General features: G+C 45.3%; 2 protein-coding genes across 4 annotated transcripts in view; one reads left to right on the plus strand and one right to left on the minus strand.

The window, feature by feature from the left end:
- SLC44A3 (solute carrier family 44 member 3) overlaps positions 1-11,630 on the plus strand; it is a 118,927-nt gene extending 107,297 nt beyond the window's left edge. For 2 of the 3 annotated variants that reach the window (XR_006601825.1, XR_006601826.1), the window contains one exon: positions 7,217-7,660. The gene's annotated coding sequence lies outside the window, so the exon portion shown is untranslated. Of the gene's footprint in view, positions 1-7,216; positions 7,661-11,147 lie in introns of those variants that run through there. The other variant, XR_006601827.1, reaches the window with a different exon arrangement.
- The window catches only part of CNN3 (calponin 3), a 29,223-nt gene extending 11,283 nt beyond the window's left edge, over positions 1-17,940 (minus strand). The window contains exon 1 of the mRNA XM_004752561.3: positions 17,662-17,940. Within this exon, the coding sequence (XP_004752618.1) occupies positions 17,662-17,718 (57 nt within the window). The 5' untranslated portion in view covers positions 17,719-17,940. The remainder of the gene's footprint in view (positions 1-17,661) is intronic.
- Positions 17,941-27,568: the final 9,628 nt, after the last annotated feature.

Raw genomic sequence — 27,568 nt, forward strand, 5'->3', positions numbered from 1 at the left:
TCTTCCCTTCTTCATTATCTGCCATTCTTAAACCTCATGCAAGACAATGAACAGGTTTTAACATTTTCTTACCTACTTAACCCCCCCATACACACCTTTGCAATTTTTTAAGATATTCATTCACATTATAGAGACAACAAACTTTTAAAAGTTCCCAAAACTGTGTTCCCAATTCTAGTGTGACCTAAATAAGTAACCTAATCCTGATGACCGCATTTCTGATAGGTAGTCTTCCTTCCAGGACCACTGTGAGCATGAAGCTGGTTCCACAGGTATGGAAGGGCGAATCTCCATGCCCGACACATGAAGTTAATGCTCTCCTCTTATGTGGGCTTGAGTACAGAGGTACAAAGCTTTCTATTAACCAAACCCCACTGCTGCCTATTCACTTTATTGTCTACAGTTCAAAAAAAAGTTCCACTGGGACTCATCCGGGATACCACACATCACCACTCATCTCAAAGCTCACTCCTGCCTATCTTTGCATCCCACATTTCTCATTACTGCTAATGGAAAGGATGAAGTAACTACTTTTTAAAAAGCAGAAATTCTTTCTTAGGGGGTAGAGGTGGGAATTCTAGAGAAAATCCCTTTACATTTGGTATAAGGTCAAGGTAGACTGCATGCCTTCCTCAAGGTCACTACAAAATCTGAGACTCTATGGTGTGAACTGTGCTTAAGATCTGATGGGGAGGGACGCCTGGGTGGCTCAGTTGGTTGGACGACTGCCTTCGGCTCAGGTCATGATCCCGGAGTCCCGGGATCGAGTCCCGCATCGGGCTCCCAGCTCCATGGGGAGTCTGGGAGTCGCTCTCTGACCTTCTCCTCGCTCATGCTCTCTCTCACTGTCTCTCTCTCAAATAAATAAATAAAATCTTTAAAAAAAAAAAAAAAAAGATCTGATGGGGAATGCTTATATATTCCAGAGCTGTGGAAAACCGTATTTGTCTCAGGTAAACAGGAAGGACACCTAAGAGCTTTTTTTCCCCAACTGAAACTCTTGAAACTCAAAGTTAACATCCCTGCTGGTGAGCTTCTTAGAGAAACCAGAGAAACTTTCAACCCTGTGCCCATGTCGCTTTGCTGTGCTTTATCCAAATGAACCTTTGTGAGCAGACTGCCATTCAGCTTCACGTGGATCCTCTCGCCTACAATTTTGCTTAGAAAAACCAAGTCCTCCAGGACTGCACCATGCACGGCTGTCAAAGTGCAGACACTGGGACACTTCTGCTCATTTTCTGTATGGCCATTTTCAAGTTGGCAAAGGCAGAATTCTCCTCTGAGCAATAAAGACAACATAATATGCTTCCTAGTGAATTTCTTCTCCAGTTTACAGACTAGCTGGACTTGGGATTTCCTGGAAAAGATTTCAGTTGAGGAGTGGGAACAAAGATGATAATCTTCCAACCACCGCCAATCTTCTGCTTCCTTGGCTGCTGTTATATTCAGCTCCTTTAGCCAGGCTCTGAGGGCCAACTGCCTCTCCAGCTCAAGGAAAGCCTGGCAGATGCTGGACTCAAACTCATCCAGCTTCTTGCCATTGGGCCTTAGGATCTTCCTGTGGAACTGAACATGGCCTTCTCCTAGGTGAGAGCACCGGCCTAGGAAGAGCCTACAGTATTTTCAAAGTTGGGTCCTTCTCTCAGAAGGACAGCCAGATCTTCAGATACAGCATATGGCACCAGCACAATTTTTTTCTCTCCAAATATGTATACTCAAATAAATACAAAGACATTATGATTCAATGTGCCAATACTATGAAACTGACAAAGTTTTTGAAGTAACCTAAGAGGAGTTGGGCCATTGCCTAAAGCAAACAACATAACTAATAAACGATTAAGAAAATGCAGAATAAAATGTCAATTTTGTCTTCTCTATCTAGAAACCGACCTTCAGACTACACTAAAATATACATAGTTCAAAGTTGGACTTTGAACCCAAAAAACCAAAACTCCCATTAAAAAGGGGGCATAAGACACAGAGACATTTCCCCAAAGTAGACATACAGATGGCCAACAGATACATGACAAGATGCTCAACATCGGTTATCATCAGCAAAATGCTAATTAAAGCTGCAATGAGATACCATCTCGTGCCGGGCAGGATGGCAAAAATCAAAAACACAAGAAACAAGAAGTGTTGGGGGAGGATATGGGAAAAAAGGAAACTCTGCACTGTTGGTGGGAATGCAAACTGGTGCAGCCACTGTGGAAACCAGTATGGAGGTTCCCTCCAAAGTTACAAATAGAGCTACCCTCGGATCCAGTAATTGCGCTACTGGATATTTACCCCCAAAATACAAAAACACTAATTCAAAAGATACATGCACCCCATGTGAACAGCAGTTTATTTACCACAGAAAAATTATGCAGGCAGTCCAAGCACACATCCATAGATCTACAAATAAAGAAGGGGTTGAGGTGCCTGGGTGGCTCATTCGGTTAAGTGGTTGCCTTTGCCTCAGGTCATGATCTCAGGGTCTTGGAATCAAGTCCCACATCAGTCTCCCTGCTCAATGGGGGGCCTGCTTCTCCCTCTCCCTCTGCCTGCTGCTCCCCCTGCTTGTGCTCTCTCTCCCTGTCAAATACATAAACTCTTAAAAAAAAGTGGTATATATACTAATATACACACACACTGATGTGCCCGCGTGTACAATGGAGTATTACTCAGCCATAAAAAAAAAAGAATCAAATCTCACCATGTGCAATGATGGAGTAGAAAGTATTATGCTAAGTGAAATAAGCCAGTCAGAGAAAGACAAATAACCATATAACTGTGTGAAACAAAAACAAGAAAAAAAAAAATGAGCAAAGGAGTTAAAAAAAAAAAAAAAAAGAAAGACACAATCCAAAAAAAAACAGACTCAACTATGGAAAACAAATGGACATTTACCTGAGGGGAGGGGGATGGGGATGGGGGAAGTTGAATACTGCCCAGCTGCAACTAATACAACACTGTACGGGAACTAACCTGGAATTAAAATTATAAAAATAGTAATAATAAGACATCTTAAATAAATAAAAGTTGTACTCTGAAATTTCAAATCTCAACAAGTAGGAGTCACACCTAGAGGCTGGATTCCCAGAAGAATCTAGACTCAGAAAGAACGATGAACAAAGATGCACATACTAAACAGCTCGGTATGTGAGAAACCTCAACAAACCAAAGAACAGGAGTCTAGATGCAGGGCCGCTGCACCCTGACCCCCACCCAAAAGGCAAGGGTGTCTCTAGTACAGACCAAAGAACCTGCTGGCATGCTAGATGGGCTCCTGGAGAGAGGGTGTGCAGGGACCTGGGGAGGGGGTGCCGAGGGGAGGCAGTCATCCATCTCCAGGGGCCAGCACACCTAGGGCAAGCCATGTGCAACGTGCCGATGTCCTCTCCGTGGGAGCAGCACAGGCTTCAGTTCTCTTGTACCCCTAGAGCGCGTGCCTGCTGCATGTGGCCCACAGTGGGTACTCAACAATGACTTTTCATCCACTGACAGAAGGACCCAACAAGAAAAATGCTACAGATTTAAAGATCTATCCTGTTTCGGAAAGGCATCTGCATTTGAATGCTGCTGGTTTTTATAGGCGCCACATCTCCTTGATCTACCAATCTAGTAATCTTAGATGGATCACTAGGGACATACTTGTTTTACTTTCTCATAAGAGTCCCTATGTCTATGGCACTCCTTATGGACAGCTCAGTAACTCTAGAAGCAGGGCCTGCTCGGAAGCAACAACTGTGCCCACTGTGCGGACCTGCGTCAGGGCGGGAGGAGCTCCGGGCTTATGTACCTTCAGGCTTAGATTTAGATCTGTTCTCTTCTGGGTTTTTATATACATATATATAGACAGATTTTTAAAAAAAGATTTATTTATTTGAAAGAGAGAACACAAATGAGGGGGAGAATGGAGAGCGAATCTCAAGCAGACCCCACGCTGAGTACAGAGCCCAATGGGAGGCTCCATCTCAAGACCCTGAGATCAGGACCTGAGCCGAAAGAGGGTCGGATGCTCGACAGACTGCACCACCCAGGTGTCCAAGTCTCTTTGATTCTGGTTAACAAACGAACAACCGGCAACCTGGAAACTGCTGGACATACTTCTTAAACGTATGGAAAATTAAACTGGGAATAGTTCAAAAGAAATGAAGTTGAGATTCAGGAAATACAGCTTAATTATTCCAGATACATATAAAATCCTACAACAAGTTGTAGAACTAACTGGTCACGCATACTCCATAAGCTAAACAACTCAGAAGCTAATGCTGTCCTGGTCTGCAGAGGTCACAATTCTTTATAAAATACTAGTGCTTGTCTTCTGTGCTTGATAACAACAGCTCTACGAGGTAACCAAGGAGAGGATTATGTACCTAAAACAGGCAGGAGAGGAGTATGTGGACTAGAAGATGTTATGTAATCACTGTCACCCTGACTTTATAAAAACCAAGAACCAACTTGCCAAAGCAAGGATTTGACTCCTCTGATAGGAAGGTGCCTCGTCTGCCTCTTCGCAGTGCTCTGGAGTCAAACAGAGGAGTTAGTTATAATCCCACCGGACCCTCGCAGGTTCAGCCATATCCGCAGCACGACTGTGATCAGTTCTGAGTACTGTACTCTAAGAGGGGCCACTGACAGACTGACATCCGTTTCCAGAAGAGGCAAACTGAATGGAGAAAAGAGGAGAAAGATCATCCACAACCCTTAAGGAGGGACTGGCCAGTCAGGAGTGGCTATCTAGAACCTGGAAGCGGCTGTGGGGGCCACAGAACAAACAGGCTGGCACCATCTGAACATTCGCATGAAAATCATATAGGGGTGCTTGGCTGGCTCGGTCAGTGGAGCATGCAGCTCTTGATCTTGGGAGTTGTGAGTTCAAGCCCCACCTCTGGGTATGGAGATTACTTAAAAATAACAATCTTTAAAAAAAAAAAAAAAGTCCCATAGAAGAGGAAGTCCATCTATTCTGAATGGCACACTGGAACTACTAGGGAGGCGCACTGGATCCATGCAGGAACTGAGCGAGTGCAGAGTGTGGGCCAAGTACAGCTGGAGGACAAAGCCTGCAGGAGAACATTCTCTTGCTTTGGAAGGAGGCTGGCTGGGTCTTGAATTTGCTGTTGCTACAGAAATCCTGATGAAAGGGGACTGACCCTGAAGCCCCATGGGCAAAGTAGATGAAAAAACAGAGATGCTCTTCCGAGCTTTGTTTCCTTCATCTCACATCCAGGAACTAAGGCTCTGCCTCACTCTGGGCTCATCAGACCCGCAGGCCTCCGGGGTTTTTACAGCCGTCTGCATCTTCAGGCACTTGCATCCTCGGCGGCATCTGGGGCCTCCCACATAACCTGTGAGTGGGCATGTGGACAGCCGGAAGCTGTCCTTTGTTTCTCTAATCACATGGGACATCATGGCAGTGACATTTCCGTAGCTGTGGAATGCACACTCACTCCTCATCAGTGATATAGCAAGTTTGCTTCGTAGGATGGGTCTTGTGACCTAACGGAGCCATGAAATCCACCTCCAGGCCCCAAGTGTACACCGTATTTGCAAGGAACTCACCTCCACTGACCCGGAAAAACACCTTCTGCTCCCAAAACACTGCCCACAGTTACAAGTGCTCCCAGGTGCCCACCCCAGAAGTGCGTCAAACACACACCACCCCCTCACCCTGAGCTCCTGATGGGCCATGGGTGGAAAGGAGGCTGAGGAGAAGCAGGACACCAGCCTTTCAGGCAGCCTTCAATACATCAGGAGCTCCTATTGGGGGCCCAGCTACATCTCAGCTCATGAATGTCTCTTCTAACTATAGTTGCGTCTGTCCCTTTGCTGGCTGTACACCAACAGTGAAGAACAGAGTTCAAATACCTCACCTGAAACACAGGCTAGATGCTGACCAGTGAGATGTCACAAGAGTCTTCCAGAGACATTAACTGTGCAAGATACCAGAGCCTTTTTCTCAGTGAACATCAGATACAAAATTTCCATCAAAAGGCAGGACAGAATTTCCCAGTTCCTCTTTTTTTAAAAATTTTTTTCTAACTTACATCATGAAATAGCATATGAAGATATAGGACTCTCAACTTGCTGAGACCCTAAGTAAGTAAAAAGGTCTTGGTTCACTTTACTTTAACGGGGAGTATGAAAAAAGATGAAGTCAAAAGTAAGGTTGAAACACCTTCATGTCACCAAGTCCTATACAAGTGCCACCAAAGAAAAGATAGATACAAACTAGGGTACAAGCTTCTCACATACTGAAACAAAAAAGGCAATAGTTAACAAGATTGACAGAGTTCCTAAAAATAAAAATAAAAAAGTGTGACCACAGTTCCCTTTTCCAGTTCTGAAGTCCAGGAGGACCCTGGGATGAGGTCACGTCTTGACAAGGTTAATTCCACGTTCTACCTGACTGTAACACAAGCTGAGAGCAGGGGACAAAGGTCTCGCGAAGGCTGTATCTCGAAGGCTTGCTAAAGACACCCAGGCATAGGAACAGAATAAACCCACCTCTGCATCCCTTCCAGACCAAGGGCCAAGGGAATGAGGAGAGCGAGTGGCACACAGGCAGCCAAGGGACCTTGGCAGGACTCAGCAGAGAGAAGTCGCTGGGTCAACAGCCTATTTGGCCGGCCTGGCCCATCTCCTCCCACGGCCACGGCCTGCACCCTTAGCCCTTGCGCCTTCTCGCAGCTCCAGGAAGACAAGGTCAGGAGTACAGTTACCCCCTTCTTTCACAGGAGAGGGTGAACCCAACAATGGCACAGGAGAGGTCTCCTCCACCTCAGTTGTTTCCCGTCCTCTTCCATGATCTTCCCCACTTTCCACTGGAACCTTCTTCCCTCCATGGCCTTGGATCCCCTCACCCTGTGTGTTGAGTCCTTCCCCTTAAAACTTGGTCCATGAGTGGGTATAGACAACCTGCCACCTTATTTGAAACAAGTGCATCTTTTTTTTTCCCCCAAGTATAGCTGACACACAGTGTTACATGGTTTCAGATGTCCAGCATCGTGATCCCACTTCTCTGTACGTTAGGCAATGCTCACCACAACAAGCACAAATACATGTATTTTTAAGTAATGTCTACACCCATCTTGGGGTTTGAACTCAGGACCCCAAGATCAAGAGTCACATGCTCTTCCAACTGAGCCAGCCAGGCACCCCAAAAGGCACTTCTTTGATTAAACCTGCTGCCAGCTTCCAATACTATCCTGTTTCTCTTTCATTTCAGGACAAACCTCTCCATTTAGTACTTCTTCCAGAAGCCTCTGGAAATTTACTCTACTGAAGACCATGTTCTCACAAGGTTACCAGGGACGCCCTCAGTAGCCAAATCCAGTGGTGTGTTTCTGCAGCACTCCAGAAAACCCCTCCAACCTCTCCTCCTGTGGCTTCTTGTTAAAGGACATCATTCCCAAGTTCCTTCTCTGGCCTGCCTCCTCCGTTTCCCCTTGAAAGCTGCCAGTTCTCCCTGAGTTCTGGCTTCTGATTAAAACAGTGAAGAGCATGGGCTCCGGAAGCTGAATGCTCAGGCTGGAGTCCCAGTTCCACTGTTCCTCACCTGTAAACCAGAGATCATTAACGGTTTGGGGAGTTGTTGGGGAGAGTTGTTGGGGAGAATCAATGACTTAATTCATATAAACATGAAGAAATTAATAAATGTCAACCCTTATCCTTCTGTGCTTTGCTGGCCATTCCTGTCTGGATACCAAAAAGATTTCCTCTAATTTAATATATCACACAGAACAATCACTTGACACTATTTGACAACCATTTTGATAAGAAATCATTCTGATGCTGCCTAGGCTTTTATTTTAAAAACCACTTGTTATTTGGGACTCCTGGGTGGCTCAGTTGGTTAAGTGTCTACCTTCGGCTCAGGTCATGATCCCGGTTGAGCCCCATGTTGAGCTCCCTGCTCAGTGGGGAGTCTGTTTCTCTGTCTGCCCCTCCCCCTCCTCCTAGCTTATTCTCTCTCTCTCAAATAAATAAAATCTTATTAAAAGAAGAAAAAAACTACCGGGAGTACCTGCATGGCTCAGTCAGTGAAGCGCATGCCTTCAACAAAGGTCATGATCCCAGGGTCCCAGAACTGAGCCCCGCATTGGGCTCCCTCATCAGTGGGGAACCTGCTTCTCCCTCTCCCCGCTCTGGTGCATGCACGCGCGCTCTCTCTCTCTCTCTCTCATGCTTGTTTTCCCTCTCTCAGATAAATAAATAAAATACATATTTTTAAAAGTCTGCTCATTATCAAATAATTCGTAAAAGATGCCCCCACCTCACTCTGCTGCCAAGTCTCACCTGAGTGGTGGGGTGGTGACAGAGAGAATAGGTGTCCCAAATGTCAGTGACTTGTGACTTCATAATAATGAACTAAAGCAAGTGATCTGAATTTTGACGAGGCCAGCCTGATACAGTTTTGTTTTGTTTTGTTTTTATCATCAAGAGGAGAACCACCTTCCCTTTCATAACTTTAGTGGGAAGTATAAACTGATTTTTTCTAGAGAGTCATTTGGTACCACCTAGAACACTTAGGAGCATTGGGTCAAAAGTTACGCTCTTTTCTACACAAGCACTTTTGAAGGAAACATCTGCGAGAAGAGAGGTAATGAATCAGTAACGGGGATCCATTACCACCGACTCTGATGCAGTTCTAAAACGGTCGACTGATACTCAGAGTTGCACAAGTGGCCGGCTTGGGGAAGGGATACAGGATACTTTCACTTCCATATTTTGGTACTGTCTGCATCCTTCACAACAAATATTTCATTCACAAAATCAGAGTACAAAGAGAAGAGGCTCCCACAGGCAAGGAAGATGGCGTCATACGGAGATGGCGCATCAAAAAGTCACGGGTTCCACAGGGATTTGGCTCGTCAGTCGGGTCTGACTCCCAACACTACGTCTTCTCCTCCACCAGATGCTCTCCTACCCCCTCCCTTCTAAACAAGCCCCAATAGGCATTCCCCACACCATACCCGGAGCCAACAGCCCAGAGAGCGGGGCTGTCTGCGGGAGGAGGATTAGCCAGCAGGCTTAGACTGCGGCTTCCCATGAAGTCCTCTCCAGTCACGGAGAAGCAAGGGTGCCTGAGAAAGCCACTTCCACCACCACCACCGTAGCTGACTGAGGCACCGGAATAGGCTGCAGAGCTAGAGAAAAAACACTGATTCAAACCAGCCCATGGGGAATCTGCAGTCTCAAAGGGCGTTGCCGGTATGGTTCAGAAGTTCATAATAAGATATTTGGCAGAGATGTCTCAGACTAAAAACACTGTAACTCCACCACTGGCCCCTATAAAAAGAGCCTCCTACGACGCGCGTTGTTTTAGAAGGTGCTGTAAGACGGAATGCAGGAAAGGGTGTCAACAGCAGAGCGGTCGCTGGAAAGAGGAAAAGAAGAAAAAGAATCAGGCCAAGAGAGTAAGAAAATGCAAAATGAAAGCCTGACTGGCGAAGTGCACACGCGTGTGTGGCTGTGTGTGGAGGGGGTTGTGTGTGTGCTTGGCCAAGGTGAGGTGGGGCTGAGGGTCTGACACAACATACGGGTCTCTTAAAAAAGGTAAGGAAAAAGCAGAGACAAATGCTCTCCAGTCTTCAGAGCAGAGAACGGGCCATTCAAGGGAAGGGATGTGGCCATCTGTGAACTCTCGAGAAAGGCCGTAGAGTTCCAGCTTAGCTGCTAAGGGCCAAGGACACGGACAAGCTCACAATGGGATGTTTAACGTAAGTATAATTTCTATACTCGATTAGAACCATGATTGCTGTTGCTATTTTTGCATTCAAAGTGGAATCACATGTTTGAATTAGGAGAGACTTACTACACATGGTATGGATTATTTCCTCTCCTATTTCCTCCCATGTGAAACAAAAGGAGGGAGGGAAAACTGCACTAGGGAAGCACACACTTGCTCCCCACTCCCCCCTCACCCGGTTGTGTGGAGCCTTGTGCAGCACGAAGCAGGCTCAGAGGTTTGGGACAATGAGGAAAAACCAGTGTCCAAACATTTGGGAAGGGGAAAGAAACAACAGTGAAATCACAGCCAGCTCTCCGTGGAGCCACTCCACGACTAGGATCCTCCGGAAATTTGTGAGGGAGGAGAGGAAAACGGCCATAAATGCTTAGGCTGTGTCTCACCCGAAGAGTCCATCCAAGCCCACAGACCTCCTTTTTTGTCTGTACTTCTGCCTCGAATTCTCTGGCCGGCCCACTGCAGACTGCTGGGAACATAGCACCCTGAAGCTTCCCTCAGCCCAAGGAAGACACTGAAGAAGGCCCCTCCCTGCCTCACGAAGGAAAACTAAGTGTTCTGAGCTCATGGACTTACTTCACACAGGTCTAGGTGGAGCCCTCAACAGACCATTTACAACAGAAGGCCTACAGTGACAGCCAAAATCTTCACACAAAAAGGTAGGGGTGCCCGGTGGGCTCAGTCAGTGGAGCTATCACTCTTGATCTCAGGGTTATGAGTTCCAGCCCCACGGTGGGTGCAGAGAGGACTTAAAGCACTAAAATCTTTAAAAAAAGAAAGAAAAGAAACACAAAGAGGTAAATATGTTTGTCAGCCCTCTGTGGAGGAGTATGAGGCCTCTCTGAAACCAAGAAAAGAAAGAGCTATCTTATCTTGTTTAACAGAAATCAATCTCTTAAGAGAAAGCCAAACAGAATTCGGCCAGAAAGTGAAGCCTCTAGCTTTCCACAGAAGCCCCTGGCTCTGCGGGGAGCATGGACAAGGACAAGGGGAGCATGGAGAAGAAGAACAGGGTTAGAGGCCCCAGGATTTCACAGAGGGAGCACAGGCCACCAGGGGAAGGAGTCTTGGATAAGGACTCTAGGGGCAGATCCTATTCCTGACACAGAAGCAAAACCCAGAGATGTTGCTTGGCATCGTAGTCCCTTATCTGCCTGAAGCCTCATTCAGATACAAACAGATTCCTGAATGAAAGGCCGAGTCCTGGAGATCATCTCAGTAGCTAGAAGATAAGAGAAGCTCAGAACACAGGACTGAACCACCCGCCAACAAAGCGGGAACAGTGGATCACATTTACATCATGTGCACTTCTGGGTCCAGGCACGAGGCTCAACACCTTACATGAACTGGCTACCTTACTGACTTCCAACAACCATATAAAAGAGATTATCTCCATATTCTTATTTTACAGATGAGACAGGGGTTACGTGCCCGAAGTCACCGAGTCAGAGGCAGAAGCAAGACTCCACGTTCTTAGCCACCAGGTTCTACTTTCTCATGACAAGAACCCAGAGAAGATTAACTGCCATTTGCGAGTTAACGAGAATTCCCAAGGTCATCCGTTTTCAAAAAATTTGCCATGTATTTTTGTATTTGTTAGAACCCCTGACATCTCCCCCTCCCCAAATTGTGTAAGCCTCAGGCCCCACAAACAACCAGGATCTACTCTGGGCTCAGGAAATCCTTAGCCAAAACCTGAGCACAAGTACATACAAGTTATAGCTAAAAGCCCTCTATGGCTAGGAATTTGGAGTTAAGAAGAAGCAAGCATGTGGGAATATGCCATAGGAGGCTAATGCCTAGAAGAAAAAGAAATTCTCCAAAAATCTAAAGACAAGCCCCTTCCCACCACCTAGTTGTACTGAGAAGGTAAATAAAGCATCTTCTTATTCTCCTGGATATAATGGTAGCTGGCTGAAAAATCAAAACCATCCAATCGCACTTCATTTTTTTTTTTTTAATGTTACAGATAATAATCATGGTTCACAGTACACTTTTAAGTAAAAACTCAGCTCACTAGTCCCCATGATCGCACTGTGGAAGGGAAAAGGTCAGGGGAGAAAGGATGCACTCCTGGTTGATGAAGGTAGCAGCAAGATCCTCCTCATCAAGCTTAGGTTTTTTTTGTTTTTTTTTTTGTTTTGTTTGGTAAGTAAGGTCTACACACAACATGGGGCTCCAACTCAGGATCCCAGGAGAGTCACATGCTTCACCAACGAAGCCAGCCAGGCCCACTGCCCACTGTCAAGCTTATATTTGAAATCTAAAAAAGTGGATAGAGACTGACAAATAATACAACTGCCACAAAGGAAAGAGTGTAAAAAACTGTGGGCTGGGGTGCCTGGGTGGCACAGTCGGTTGGGTGTCCCACTTTTGGTTTCAGCTCAGGTTATGACCTCAAGGTGGTGAGAATGAGCCCCTCAACAGAATGGACTCCACGCTCAGCAGGGAGTTGGCCTGAGACTCTCTCTCTCTCTGCCTTTCCACAAGTGCTCTCTCCCTAAAATAAAATTAAATTTAAAAAAAGAAAGAAAGAACAAAGAAAAAGCTATGAGTCACAGGACAGTAAGCTTGATTAATAATCCTCATTCAAATTCCAGAGTAGGGGTGCCTGGGTGGCTCAGTGGGTTAAGCTGCTGTCTTCGGCTCAGGTCATGATCTCAGGGTCCTGGGATGGAGTCCCACATCGGGCTCTCTGCTCAGCAGGGAGCCTGCTTCTTCCCTCTCTTTCTCTCTGCCTGCCTCTTTGCCTACTTGTGATCTCTGTCAAATAAATAAATAAAATCTTAAAAAAAAAAAAAAAAAAAAGAATTCCAGAGTAGAGAAGTTTCAGCATTTTAAAGAGGAAAAGCAGGGTACCCCTTCTCAAGTTAGCAAATGTATTTTCTTTAACCGTTTTGGTCAAGATGGCAGAAAAAGAGGGCATGTCCCACCCAGGTCAGCTGAATGACCGCTTTGCAGGTGGCCTTTGGGAGATGCTGGCACCCCACAGAGCCTTCCAAAGGAGACTTCTACTGTTTCTCTCCAATTTGGGAGTCTAAGATAAAGAGCCTCAGGGGCAACCCTCTCCAGTCCCTCTCTCCTCAGGAGCTTTGTACCACCACTTTGTTACTGCTCAATAAACTTTGCCTGGTGCCCGAGTAGCTCAGTGGTTAAGTGGTTAGGTGTCAGCTTCTGGCTAAGGTCATGATCCCAGAGTCATTGGATCAAACCCCATATCGGGCTCTCTGCTCAGTTGGGAGCCTGCTTCTCCCTCTCCCTCTGCTGCTCTGCCTACTTGTGGTCTCCGTCAAATAAATGTTTATTTTGTAAGATTTTTAAATTTATATATTTGACAGAGAGACACACAGAGAGAGAGGGAACACAAGCAGGGGGAGTGGGAGAGGGAGAAGCAGGCTTCCCGCCGAACAAGGAGCCTGATGTGGGGCTTAATTCCAGGACCCGGGGATCACGACCTGAACAGAAGGTAGGCGCTTAACAACTGAGCCACCCAGACACACCAATAAATAAAATCTTTAAAAAAATAAATAAACCTTGCTTTCCTTCCTCCAAAAAGAAAGAAAGAAAGAGTTTCAGCAACAACAAAGGAATTATGTTAAGTTTTCTAATGTAATATTAATAAAACAAACTGAAGAAAAAGAAGCTGTAAAAAAATCACCTGATCTTCCAAAATATCACACTGCACTACAGAATTCTTTTGCAATGAATACTCTAACAGGATTGATTTCCAATTTTTAAAGATAGTAAAATCTACTCCTGATGGAGAAATTCATTAAATCAACATATACTGAGCACCAACTACATGCCAAGTTATATTCTAAAATATAGATCTTGATATATTTCATCAATGAATGAGACAGGAACCCTTATGGCTGGTGGAAAGAGACAAGAAACAAAAGTTTTGAATTAAAAACCTATTTCTGGAGGACCTGGGATGGCTCAGTAAGTATAGCATGGACTCTTGATCTTAGGGTCATGAGTTCAAGCCCAACAATGGGTGTAGGGAAAAAAAGAAAAAAAAAAAAAAAGCTAAAGCTAAGCTCATCCACAGCTTCACCATGATTCTGGTGTTCTACTAGCAAACCAAGGCAGGCCACCTTAGGGTACAACTACAGCTGGAGTCCACTGTCACCCCGGGGTTACCTTGATCAGGAACGCTCTTGGAGCAACTGCTTGTCCAAAGGCAGACAGGCTGGCAGAACTCGTGGGACATTTGGTCCTATTTAATTAGTGTATGATTGTTTCACTTACTCTTCAGTGATTTACAATTTTAGAATTAAGTCTTCCAACATAGTTTTTAGCTGCTGAGGGCTACCATTCTGTAACCAAGAAGATTCTGTGAGAAGCTACTTTGCTTAAATCATACATTCTATGTGAGAAGGAAATGGTGAGACATGCATTCCAATCCCATTCTTCTTCTTAATAGTTCAGATAGACTCCCCCTAAAAACATCCTGAGGTAAGATCACTTCATGTCTACCCACCTCCCCACTTTCCTAGAACCTCTCAGCTCCCCCCTAGTGGGGAGCATGCTTCAGTGCGTCCTCAACTTTACAAGGAACTACTCTGGCCCCAACATCTTGCTCAGAGCCAGGCATCAGGAGATGCTGTGCTTTCCTTGAGGACTTGTCCTGTTTTCTCACAGCTTAAAGGGCACAGAGGTGTTTTCCTTTTCATTCTGGTCCCCAAGATGCAGTCAAATGTCTGGCTCACTCTGCAGAACACATACAAGATCTTACTACTTTAAGAGTGTCTACCTACCCCACCGAACTGTCTACACCAGCTTCTGTACTGTCCCTGACTCTACTACTCTATCACGATCTTTGTAGATAAAATTACTGGATCTAGTTGTTTAAAGATGTTGTTGAGTCCATGCTGAAGGATTCTATTTTTTTAGGCTGTTTTCAAACTTCTTGCCTATTAAAAAATATATATAGAAGTTTGACATGTTTTGCCATGTATTATCATCTTGTCAAGTAAGTACCTTAAGCTTACAGATTTTTTCCTGAAATTTTACTAATTAAAAGTACTTAAGATCAAAGGCTTCCTCAATTCATTGATGAACTGCTTTCACAGCTGGAATGTAATAAGACCAAAGGCTTATTTAATAGAAATGGAATACTTACACAGGCAGTGACAAGTCTAAGAACTAGATTACCAATTTTCTGTTACTAATAACTAATGGCGACAACACAGTCACTGCGGACTCACTAGAAACACACATCTCAATGCAATGTTTAGGGGTGGTAACGATCACTCCCCCCTTCCTACTGATTAGGAAACAAGGACAGAGATATCCGCTACCTTGCCCAATATCATACAAGGCAGTAAGTGGCAGGGGGAGGACTAGAACTCTGCTCAACTCCAAGGTCCATTCCATACTGCTTCCTGAGGAGGTTTCTATTTCTTCCATTTTGTTGTATGAAGCTTTGGGGGGTGGGAAGAGAACACCTTACATTTAAACAACGTATCAGTTATTACAATACATTAAAAAAAGGCAAGAAGAAATCAAAAGGTGTTGAACCAAGTGATGTCAAAATTCATGTTCCATATAACCACTCCACTGTTGGCTCTGTGTCCTCAGTTGAAACTCAGTATCTCATACAAAGGCCTAGCAAACATGGATATTTGATTTCCAAGTCCAGAACAGATGAAAACAGCACTGCATAAATAATCACAATGTCAAGAAGTGACAGGTGGACGGCAAAAGTGGGGAGGGTGGGGCAGACAACAGGGACTTTACTAAGAATATCCCTAAGCACTACACTAAGATATCACTTTTAGAGTTAAAATTCTTAGAATATTCCAACTTTCTTCTGTGATCTTGAGCAAGGCACACCCAGTATAAGCTTCAGCATCCCAACCTGTAAATGATGTTGGATAGCCCCAGCAATCCCTCCCACCTCACGGGGCTGCTGTGCTGTTAAGATCAAAAGACTTCCTATGAAAGGGTACTGTAAGAAAGGCTCATATAAATGAAGGAGGTTGTTAAAATACGGCAAAGGAATAAACCCACAGTTATAGAAACCGAAAGCTGTAATAACTTTCCAAAGGCTCTGAAAACTGAGGTTTTACTGTTTTTAAAAAATGCATAATAATTATAGTGATCTAACCTCAGTCTCTGCATTTCCTTGTTGGTCTGGTCAATAAAAAGTAGGAAAAGGGCAGAAGCTGCTTCATTAGTCAGCAAAAAGAAATTAATACGGATATTAACATCCAAGAAAAATAAGTCACTTGAAGGACTGCCAAAGTTATCGGGACCTCATTTACAATGCAAAAAGGAAGAGACTCAACTGCTGTGGGCCAAGAATCACAAGGGCAAATTAAAATTAATGTGCCCAAGCCAGGCCAGGGTATCCCATCCAACAGTTTGGACTTGCTGATTCCTCGGAAAAGATTCCTAAAGCTCCATGTGTAAGCCTTGGAAAGAACCGCAGGATCAGACACAAACCACTTACTTTTCTGTCCTTTAAAAAAAAATTTCAGAAGACTGTTTTCTAATAAGGGCAACACACTTGACAAGGTAAAGGACCTCAACGTTTCAAGTTTAGATTCGGGGACCAAAATCAACGCTTTGCTTCACCGATTGTTCACAATTTATTAACAACTGAATTGTGATGCGCAGGCTGTAACAGGGTGAGAAGAGACAGAACTCTCCCTTAGGGTTTGACAACGGTGCGCTTCATTGCCTCTCCATAATTCACTCCACACCGCATACACCCCGGACACTGGGCTGTTACAGCTCCGACAGCGTATTCTACCAGCGGTGGAACGGTGCGGTGGCAATCCTGACAAGCTTCGGCTCCCGGGAGGTTAATGGGAATTAAACCACAGCAGCAATCCTTTGTGGCGCTTTGGCCAGAACAGCAGAAAGGAGACAATGAGCGTTCTGTGCGCAGTTCCGCGCCGATTGGCTGCGCTCTCCCCCCTGAAACCCTTGATGTCATGGGCTTGGAATGCAGGGAGGGAGGGAGGGAGGAAGGAAGGAGAGGATTTGGGGAGGGGGCCGCCTCTCATCTCTTTCCCAGACCAAAAGTCCCAAAGATAAACCCAGTGCATTCTTCGGCTAGGCAGTGGCAAAGCTGTGAGTTACCAGAGCCACATCACACCAAACTACAACCCGTCTCAGGAAATATACCCCGAACAAAAGCAACCCACGAAAATATCCTTGATATCGGGAAAGTCTAATGTACTACAAACTTCTATTTAAGAAAAAAAAAAAATCTTCTCTACAGCAGATATCACTCCCAAAGCGGCGCGCTCAGGCTTTGTCTGTTTTTTGCAGCAGCACAGCAGCACCGCAATTCGAAAAGTGGGAAGTGTCCGAGGCTCCCGGAGTCGGTGCACCCCTCAACGGTCCCTTCTCCGGGAAGCAAGGAACAATGGAGGGCCCAGTTCGGCCACGTAACCGCCTAACTTCGCTCGTGGCTGAATTCCGCCAAGGTTTGGGGAGGGAGAAAACGCAGGGTCGGCCAGTAGCCCGGGCCAGGGCGCACGGCGGGGTCTGCGTGCTGGGTCCCGGGCCGTACCGACGGGCCCCACCTAAGGGCGAATGACCAGGCAGGAGCGCCCCCTTCCCGGAGGGGCGCGTGCTGCAGCCACGGTCTGGCTCCGGGAACTGCAGGCTGGCGCTGCGGGGTTCCAGGAGCCCGGGAACTCACCGCCCTCCACCAGTCCCAGCCAGCGGCGCGGACAAAGCCGGGAGAGCGCCGGGACGCCCGCGCTTCGAGTCCCGGGACGGGACCGAGAAGCGCGGCCACTCTCGCGCCGCCCCGACGTCTCCTCCCTGCAAAGCCAGACGGGCAAGGCGTGCAGAGGCGAAGCGCGCGGCCCAGCACCGCCCCAGTCCCAGGGACCCCTGGGGCGGCGTCCAGCTTCCCATCCCTCGTCCACGGCGGCGACGCCTCCACCCGAGACCCGGCGTACCTTGTTCTTGACCTCGGCCGAGAGCCCGTAAGAAGGGCCCTTGTTGAAGTGGGTCATGGTGGTTCGGGAGGCGGGAAGAGGCTGCGCTCGGCTCTGAGGGTTTCTCGTTCTAGGGTTCCCCGCTCCTGGCCCCGAGGAGTGGCCGCAGCGCGAGAGGCTCGGAGCTCGCTCCCCTGGGCGGCGCAGGAGACGCCCAGACGCGGCGGCGGGGCGCGGGCGGTGCCTCGGCTGCTCGGTCCGACTGGGTCCCGCAGAGCCTCCCGCTCCGCTCCCGAGTCCCCCCACGAACTGCCCCCACCTCCTCCCCCGGGTCTTCAGGGATTGGCCGACGGGCCGGGCCAATGGAGAGCCGCCTCCTCTCTCTTCTCCGACTAGGTGGGGGGGCGGGCCAATTGAAGGGCGGCGGGCGCCGCGCTCTCTCCCGGCGCGGGGCTCGGGCCTCCGCCCCCGTCCTCACGTCGCGGAGACCCGCGGCGAGGGGCCCCTCCTCCCAGCTGGGCAGAGGGCTGGGCGGCGAGGGCGGAGCCCAGGCCCGCGGACGGAGCCCGCCCAGCGCCGGCGTCGGGCGGCTGGGGGCTTCCCAGCAGCTCAGAATGTACGTCAACTTCCAGGCATCCGCCGCTGCGTTCGGGGCTAGCGGAGGGAGGGAAGCCCACTAGAGTCTTTTTTCCGAGCCCAGAGAGCTCTGACGCGGGGCAGGGCTCTTCCACCCGCTGCTGGGAACACCACGAGCAGCCTGGGAGCTCCTGTGCCAGAGCAAGGGCGGGGTGGGGGGGCGCTCCTCCTACACCCGCTCCTTCCTCCGTACCTCGCCGCTTCTCACACCTGTTGGTCTGACCTCTACCCGCTGCCGCCAAGGGAACAGACAAGGCTTTTGGCCAAATTTGAGCCCACTCAGTCTCTAAGCCTCTAAATGCAGTGCGGAAAAAAACGGGACTGTGCCATGGCAAAGCCTGGGGCATTTCAAGTCCTTTTCTGGATTCGCACAGCTCTTTTTCACAAGCTTTTTTTTTTTTTTTTTTTTTTTAAGATTTATTTATTTATTTGACAGATCACAAGTAGGCAGAGAGGCGGGGGCTGGGGGGACAGGCTTCCTGCTGAGCAGAGAGCCCGATGTAGCACTCAATCCCAGGACCCTGGGATCATGACCTGAGCTGAAGGCAGAGGCTTTAACCCACTGAGCCACCCAGGCGCCCGTCACAACCATCTTTATCCAGAATTCAGCTAGTCCAAACACCCAGGTGGCTGTTGCTCTATTTTAAAAAAAAAATTTTTTTTAATCCAGTGGCCTCTTTGTATAGAGATAGGTACTCTCCTTTGGGCCAGAAGTGGCCTCCATACTTCCATAGTTCTGCTTTCTCCCCACCACCTTCTTTACTCTGATTTCCAAGTAATTTGATACTTAGGAAGAAGAGAACATAACTTTCATCATTCGCCCAGGCTCCTCGCACTGTACCAGATGTCCTGCAAACATTATCTCATTTACCCCTACCAACAGCTAGTAGGTAGATATCATATCCGTGGCAGAGATGAGAATGAAACTCAGACCTAAGTATCCTGGCCAAGGTCTGCCCATCTGCAAAACTTCAGCTCTTGCCATCACTTTCCTGGGCACACCTAGGACATGTTTCAACCCCTGAGATCCTCATAGAAAAGTTTTGTTTACCAAACCCTGGCTCCTGTGCCAGAAGAAATCATGGAATCAGGAGAAGAGAAGCCAAACACCTTACCATCCTGAAACAGAAAAGAATAAGGCAACTTTAAAAGAAAATGCGGGAAAAATTTAATAAAAAATTTTTTTAATGCAAAAACCAGCTATGGACCTTGGAATGACTGGGGTCAGGGGAATGGGAGGGGGAGGCTAATAGGGAGGAAAGTGAATGATTTATATGTGATTTGCTAACTTAGACAGGAGGCAGTAATGATAATTAGGTCATTCTTCCCACACAAATGACACAATTGAGCTACAATTAGTGAGACAAGCCGTTTGGGCTGTTTTTCCAGTAGTGTGATAGTGGCCATGTGTCATCCACAAAACCTCGCCCACTTTTCTTTTGAGTGAGAAGTGGTGGCCAGATTTGAGGTACAGTGCAGATGGAAAACATCTGCACCATCATGTTACTCTACTTAAAGTTAATTCCTTGTAGAATGTTCAAGAACTATATTCAATTTTGTCATGAAAAACTTACAGACATAAAGGTAAGTTTTGTTTAATGGGAGTTATTGTTTAATAGGTACAGAGCTGCAGTTTGGAATGATGAAAAAGCTCTGGAAATGGATAGCAATGATAGTATACTTAATGCCACTGTCTACTGAAAAGTCAGTCTTTTGTAACCCTTCCCTCTTTCTCCTCTTTGCTACCCTACCTGACCAAGCAACCACTGATAGGCTTTCTGTCTCTACATATCAGTGTGTGTTTCCTAGAATTTTATGTAAATGGAACCATACTTTGTGTATTCCATTTTAACTGGCTTCTTTCACTCAGCAAAATTAATCGGAAAAATCCTTCCGTGTTAGAGTAGTCTAATTCCTTTTTATTGCTGAGTAGTATTCTATGGTAAGGATCTATCACAGTGTATATACTCACCCCTTATTGAATATTTGGGTTTTCAGTTTTTTGCTTTTGCAAATAAAGCTGTATGAACATTCATGTGGACCTTTGCTTCCATTTCTTATGGATAAATTCGAGTGAAATGACTGGATCATATGAAAGGTATGTATTTAATTTTTTAAGAAATTGCTATATTTTTCCAGAGTGTTGTACCATTTTGCATTCCCATCAGCAGTGTGTAAGAGTTCCAGTTCCTCTACATCCTCACCAACACTTGCTGTGATCAATCTTTTAAAGTTTAGCCATTCTAATAGGTGTGAAGTGGTATCTCGTTGTAGTTTTAATTAAATAAAATTAAATAAAATAAAATTAATGTGGTTGTCATCTATGTATCTTTTTCTCCAAGTGTTTGTTCAGTCTCTAGCCCATAATTTGTGTTTTCTTTAATTTATCCCTGCCAGGCTAGATTTAGAAAATCCTGACCAACTTCTGACAATAGGATGTGTCCACAAATACTCAAGTTTAAGTGAAATTTCATATTACAAAATAGCACCAGGGTGTGTCCCAACAATCCTAAGTATTTTAACTAGAAATGCCTTAAACACTCAGAATACTTTGAGCTGAAATAAAGGCTCTTAAAGGGGTGCCTGGGTGGCTCAGTGGGTTAAGTAAGCCTCTGCTTTCAGCTCAGGTCATGATATCAGGGTCCTGGGATCAAGCCCTGCATGGGGGCTCTCTGCTCAGCGGGGAGCCTGCTTCCCCCTCTCTCTCTCTGCCTACTTGTGATCTCTCTCTCTCTGTGTCAAATAAATAAAATCCTCAAAAAGTAAGTAAAGGTTCTTAAGGAGGTCAATGCTACCTTTCCAAACTCCCATTTTAAGCAGTTGCAGGGAAATTGTAAGAAAAAATTCTTTCACAGATACGAATCGGTGGATCAGATCATCATGTATCTTGCCACCAGGACAATAGTAATGTTTTGGAGGCTACATCCTATAAATCCACAATGCAGGAGAATTATAAAGAACAGTTGTATGAAAGACAGAGGGGACCCTAGAAGGTTCAAAGGAGGTTAAGACTTCAGCACCTACTCTGTGCGAAGCGCCATTAGAGCTGTATTATGGGGAGTGAGACTGTATAATTCATTACCCAAATAGGGATGCATTTGAGAGTGAAACACAGTACTACTAATATTTTTTGTCTCCCCCAGTCCTGGTAAGTTTCCTTAACAGTTTTTCTTTTCCCTCTCAGAAGTGTCCCTGTTTAGGTGGTAAATTATATGGTCACCTCACTTCTAGATATTACTCACAACAACCCTGTAATGATGAATCCTATCGATTCCCATTTACAATCAGAAACTAAGATGCAGTGAGAAAGGACATACAACTTGGCCAAAGTGAAATGGTTAATAGAGAGCAGAACTGGGATTTAAAACCAGGCCTACTTTAGGGTTTCTCAAAACCCTAGAAAACTTCCTAGATCCCTCAGGAATCTAAAATCAATCTTGCAAGGTACATCTCTGTTTTTTTGTTTGTTTGTTTTTTGCTGCATGGCATGTCCTTTTGAGGAGAGCCTACCACCCACTCCCCATGATACTGTGAATCTGTCAGTCCATAGCCACCTCCTTCCAAGCCAGAGGCAGGCCCATGGCACAGCCGTCCAAGGGCTTACCCCCTAGGCACAGTCACTGGTTTCAAGGAGCCCTGACCCAAGCTGGGTCCACCACAGTTCTTTTTGGTGAACAAATACAGAAGCTGAATATTTTGGTTAGACAGAAAACTAACTCAAACTGACTTAGACCCCAAAAAAGGGAAGCGGCTTATTTGGCTTATGTAAGAGAAAAACCTGGAGAAGAGAGAGTTTTAGGCATGACTGGATTCAGGGACCCAGTCACAGGGGATCACAAGCCAGTATCTCCACATACCTCTTCTGTTGACTCTCTTCCTCCTCGATGTCAGATTTACCACCAGAAGATCCAGGCTTACATCCTAACCTCTCAGCAGCCACAACACAAAAGAGAGCATGACAAAAAAAAGTGAACAATTTCCCAACAGTTCCAACAAAAGTGCTAGAACTGAGTCTTCTGGGCCTGCTGTAGGTCACCGACCCCTCTCTGCCACCATCCCTCGGCCACAGGGAGGAAAGCTCTGACTGAGAGGTGTGGGTCAGGGGTCCAAGATGCTGTGGGAGGTGAGGAGGCAGCTGTCCTCACAGCACAGGAGCAGAGAGAAGGAAGATGAGGAACCCCAAAGGAAAACGGGAGGAAAGCGATGCCTGCAGCCTGCTAAACAGGATGCCTTGGGCACATGCTCTTCTCAGATGTACGTCGGTTAGAAGCGCCCCTCACTTCCCAGGACAGCGTTCAGAGCCCTGCACTTAACTTTTTAATTCATTGTTTTTTATTCTTTGTCCCAAAGATGACACCTAAAATTATTTAAGCTCCAGTTCCCCCAAATCTGGAGAGACCCTATAAGGAAGTCATGCAGAATGCTCCTTCCCTGACAGCCAGTTAGGCATCCAGTTCTCAACAATTGCTTACCTAGTCTTTTCCTTCCCTTCTCAACAGCCTGAAACTGAGGTTCTTATCATCCGTGGCCAGGGAATGAGATCCTGACCTCAGTCTTCATCTCCCAGATTGATCTTCAAAACTGAGTTCTTACAGCTTGGATTTTCTAAAAACAATAAAATAAAAAGAAAAAAATAAATTAAATATTGAACCACCATATGAATCAGGAATTCCACTCCTGAGTATATACCCCAAACACTTGAAAGCAGATCGTGTAGAGATATTGGTGTGATCGGGTTCATGGTAGCGCTATTCACAATAGCCAAAAGGTGTAAGTTACCCAAGTGTCTATCAATGAATGAATGGATGGACAAAATGTGTTATGTACATTGGAGGGGTGGAAAAATTTTCCCTTCTTCCCTGCTGGGTCCTTCAGCTGGTCTAATAATTTAATTGGTATAAGATAGATTAACAGAAAAGTGAACTTAACTGCACACACATGGAAGTTCCATAAAGATCCGAAGACTCAAAGGGCAGCCAGGTAATTGAGGGTTATAAAGTATCATGGACCTAAGGAAAAAGGTAAGGATCTGAGGAGGCAAAGGGAAGAAAGGCCGTTCCCAGAAAGGGAGAGAAAATGTTTGAAAAACAAAGATTACCTTGTTACAGAGTTAAGTTTCTTACGTAAAAAGGTATCTCCAGTAAGAGTTCTCTTCCTGGTATGGGCTCCCTTTCCCATGTAAACTTAGGCAGTTGAAGGGGAGGTAAAGAGGTTTTTTCCTGAATCTGCTGGGTTTTGAATGGTTGTAGTTTCAAAATAATCCTTATGCCATTGGAAACACATTCTGAGGTGGTAAAATCTGCTGACCCACAACCTACAGTGGAATAGTATTCGGCCTTGAAAAGGAAGGAGGGGATGCTTGGGTGGCTCAGTTGTTAAGCGTTGGCCTTCAACCCTGGTCATGATCCCAGGGTCCTAGAATCGAGCCCTGCATCAGGACGTATGCTACAACATGGACGAAACTTAAGGACATTATGCTCAGTAAAATAAGTCAGTCATGAAAGGACAAATACTATACAGTTCCACTTTCTGAGTTACCTGGAGTAATCAAATTCATGAAGGCAGAAAGTACTATGATATACACCCTACTTAAAAGTCCAGTGGCTCTTCATTTGGCCCCAGGGCCAAGGCAAGCTCTCCACTCACAGGGTTACTGGAAGGAGGATTTCAAGAAATCAGGTATGCAACGTGTTTAATGATGAGGCAGTGCCTGGCACACAGTAGTCGCTCAATAATTTGATGTTACTGCCATTATTATTACCATCCCATTATCTGCCCTCTCTATGCCTCTCCAGCCTGAATAGTCCGGGCTGTTCCACACTTAGGTGTGTCAACATAATCAGTTTTCTCTGCTTCTATTTGTTAACATTTATCCTTCAAAAAAAACCAATCTTTTTAAAAAGTGTATACTTCAAAATCCAACTCAAGTATCACCTTTTCCCAAAAGCCTTCCTAGTCTCACAAACCTCCAGTAGGTTAATTCTTTGCCTTTTCTTGTGTCTCCTTTCTATCTTGTAAGTTTCTTATTGTTGCTCCTGACATGGCATGTTCGATTTATGTGTTTACATGCCAATGTCCGTCCTAGGTTGTGAGTAGATTTAGGGCAGAAAACTGTACTGCATCATTCCTAAGTAAGTCGTATTGAGTTTTCCATATAGTTGCTGGTCAACATGTTTGCTCAATGAGAGACCATGCCAAGCACCTTCTTACAAATTTATCCCATTTAATCCTCACAGAAATAATTCTAGGGAGATAGGACTGTCCTCAATTTTTTGTTTTTTTGTTTTTTTGTTTTTTTTTCAGATGGAAGAACAGGCTCAGAAAGGCCAGTATCTTGTTCAAGGGCATAGAGCAGTGATACTAGAGCTAGAATCCACTTTTTTTTTTTTCTGCTTCTGAAATCCATGTTTTTCTTACTACACTATGCTACGTCATTATAATCCATAGTTTCCTCGGGGATGGCATGCATATAGAAAACAGAAAAGAGAGAGCTCAGCTCCAGGGTGGCTTAGATTTGGAAGGGGAAAAAAAAAGAGATGGAGCAAATGACATAACTAAGTACAAAGAAAATCACTAAAATGAACTCAGAAAACAACACAGAAAAGAGCTGGAGTTTGGGTTTTTTTTTTTTTAAGATTTCATTTATTTTATCTATTTACTTTTGAGATTTATTTATTTACTGATAGTATGGTTTTATTTATTTATTTAGAGGATGCACCTAAGTGTGCAGGAGTGGGGAGGGGCAGAGGGAGAGAGAGAATCTTAGGGAGGTTCCACGCCCAGCTTGGAGCCCAGCTTGGAGCCCAACTTGGGGCTCCATCTCACATGCCTGAGATCAGGATTTGAGCCGAAATCAGGAGTCAGAAGTTTAACCACCTGAGCCACCCAGGCACCCCAGGTTTTGTTTACTTACCTATTTTCTAAGTAATCTCTGCATCCAAAATGGGGTTCAAACTCACAACCCCAAGACTAATAAGAGTTGCATGCTCTACTGACTGAGCCAGCCAGGTACCCAGAGCAAATCTTTATTATTTTTCCCCATAGAAGAGAGTTTTAAGGGGAAAAGTGAGAAACTAGATAGAATGAAGATAATAAATGCCATTTTAGGGATGCCTGGCTGGTTCAGTCAGTAGAGCATGCTACTCTTGATTGCAGGGTCATGAGTTCAAGCCCTACATTGGGAGTGGAGCCTACTTTTTAAAAAAACAGACAAAAACACACACACACACACAAAAACCATTTTATTTTTCACTATTGTCCTTCTCATGGAGAAGCCTCAGGACCACAGGTCAAGTAGAAATCTAATTATTGGGCAAGAAAGCATAGTGAGAGGAAGCAGAGAAGCTAGGCAGTCCTTAACAAGCAGGCAGATGGGCTGAGAGAAACAGGACAGAATCCACAGGGGTTCAAAGGAACCAAGGGGCCAGGAGCACTGGAGAGATGAGAGTTCAAGGAGTCCCAGGGGCTCAAAGGAGCTGAGGGAGGCAAGGCTTCTTCTGGACTTTTGGAAACGAGAGCCAGCCACCGGTCCCCATCACCCTCCTGCTGCCTCCATGGCCCCTTCTCTTCATCTCTTTCTTCCTTTTCTTCATTCCCATATTCGTTCACGCACCACTCTTCTCTCTCTCTCTGTCTTTTCTCTCCTTTTACCTCTGTCTTGCCTCATTCCTGCTTGAAGCAATTGGTAATATCCTAGTAATTTTATCTATAGTCATTCAGGATGAGAAATTGCTGTCTATCGGCAGTTTGGTGTACCGAATCACAAGAACGATTTACCAGCTGCCATAGAACCTGGTAGCCTGGAGAAGGAGTTTAGGAAGATGGGAGAGGCCCCAGCCAGGCGTTCATAAGCTTCACAGGACTTTTATACGATAATTTTGTGTGTGTGTATTGCGCTCATCTACCTCTTTCTGGGAAAAAAGTCTACTCCTTTCAGTAATTCTCAAGAGAAAAGGGATCATAAAGGTTTGGGATCTCACTGCCTTTCACCTCTATCAAATACAGCTGCTTAATTTTAGCAACTTTATAATAACCTGTGCTCTCAATTTTGATAAGGCTGTGGATTAACATCCCGAAACTCAGCTCACGTTCAATGACTCACGTTCCAGTGTCGCATTCCAATCTTCTTTGTTGCTTATGAAAACTCACAGGTAATTTAAGATGGTATCAAAATACTAATGCAGTTTAATTCATTTGTAAACTTGTTTACTCCAAAATGTAAAGGCCAGAGTTTCCTACTGAAATGCAACCCCTTTTCACTTTAGGAGGCAGTGGGAATCATTTTCTAAGGATCTAATTGTCTAAATTTCAGCACGGAGCACCCTTCTGACAAAAGAGAGTACTTCCAGATTCTGCTGAAAGTTGCTCAGCATCTGTTTCTTGAAATAAATGTGTTTAGCTTTTGACAATGAAGACATCTGGAAAATAGGTATTTCGTTGAATAATATTAAAAGCATTCATATAGTGAACAGAAAACTAAACTAACAAGTTTTCTTTTAGTTTTCATTAGATTATCCACTCCAGGAGGGCGGGAGCCATTTCCCTTCAACATTGTATCTGCACATATAATACACAGTAGCTGTTCAATACATGAAGGAATGAAAAATAGCAAGCTTCTGACAGAATGGATTTTGTGGAAAGCATTTTTTCCTTCCCTTTTCTCTAGCTTTCCCCCAGCTTTGTTGAGATATAATTGGCATAGAACACTGTGCATACTTAAGGTGTCAAACATATTACAAAATTACCATTTTTATTGGTGGTGGTGAAAACATTTAAGTTTTACTCTCAGATCAGCTTTCAAATATACAATACAGTATTGTTTTTGGTGTTTTTTTTTTAAGATTTTATTTATTTATTTTACAGACAGAGATCACAAGTAGGCAGAGAGGCAGGCAGAGAGAGAGGAGGAAGCAGGCTCCCTGCCGAGCAGAGAGCCCCATGTGGGGCTCGATCCCAGGACCCTGGGACCATGACCTGAGCCGAAGGCAGGGGCTTTAACCCACTGAGCCACCCAGGCGCCCCTACAATACAGTATTGTTAACTGAAGTCACCATGCTGTGCATTAGATCCCTGAAATTTACTCATCTTATAAGTGAAAGTTTATACTCTTTGACCAACATCTTCCCATTTCCTCCATCTCCCTTACCTCTGGTAACCACCAATCTACTTTCTGTTTCCATAAGTTAAATTTTTAAAAATTCAAGTCTAATTGACTTACAATATTTTATTAATTTCAGGTGCACATCATGGTGATATGATGTTTTTATACATTTTGAAATGATGCCCACACTAA

The sequence above is a fragment of the Mustela putorius genome, unplaced genomic scaffold (genome assembly GCF_011764305.1).
Source record: "Mustela putorius furo isolate JIRA1106 unplaced genomic scaffold, ASM1176430v1.1 tig00003853_pilon_pilon_pilon, whole genome shotgun sequence".
NCBI lineage: Eukaryota > Metazoa > Chordata > Mammalia > Carnivora > Mustelidae > Mustela > Mustela putorius.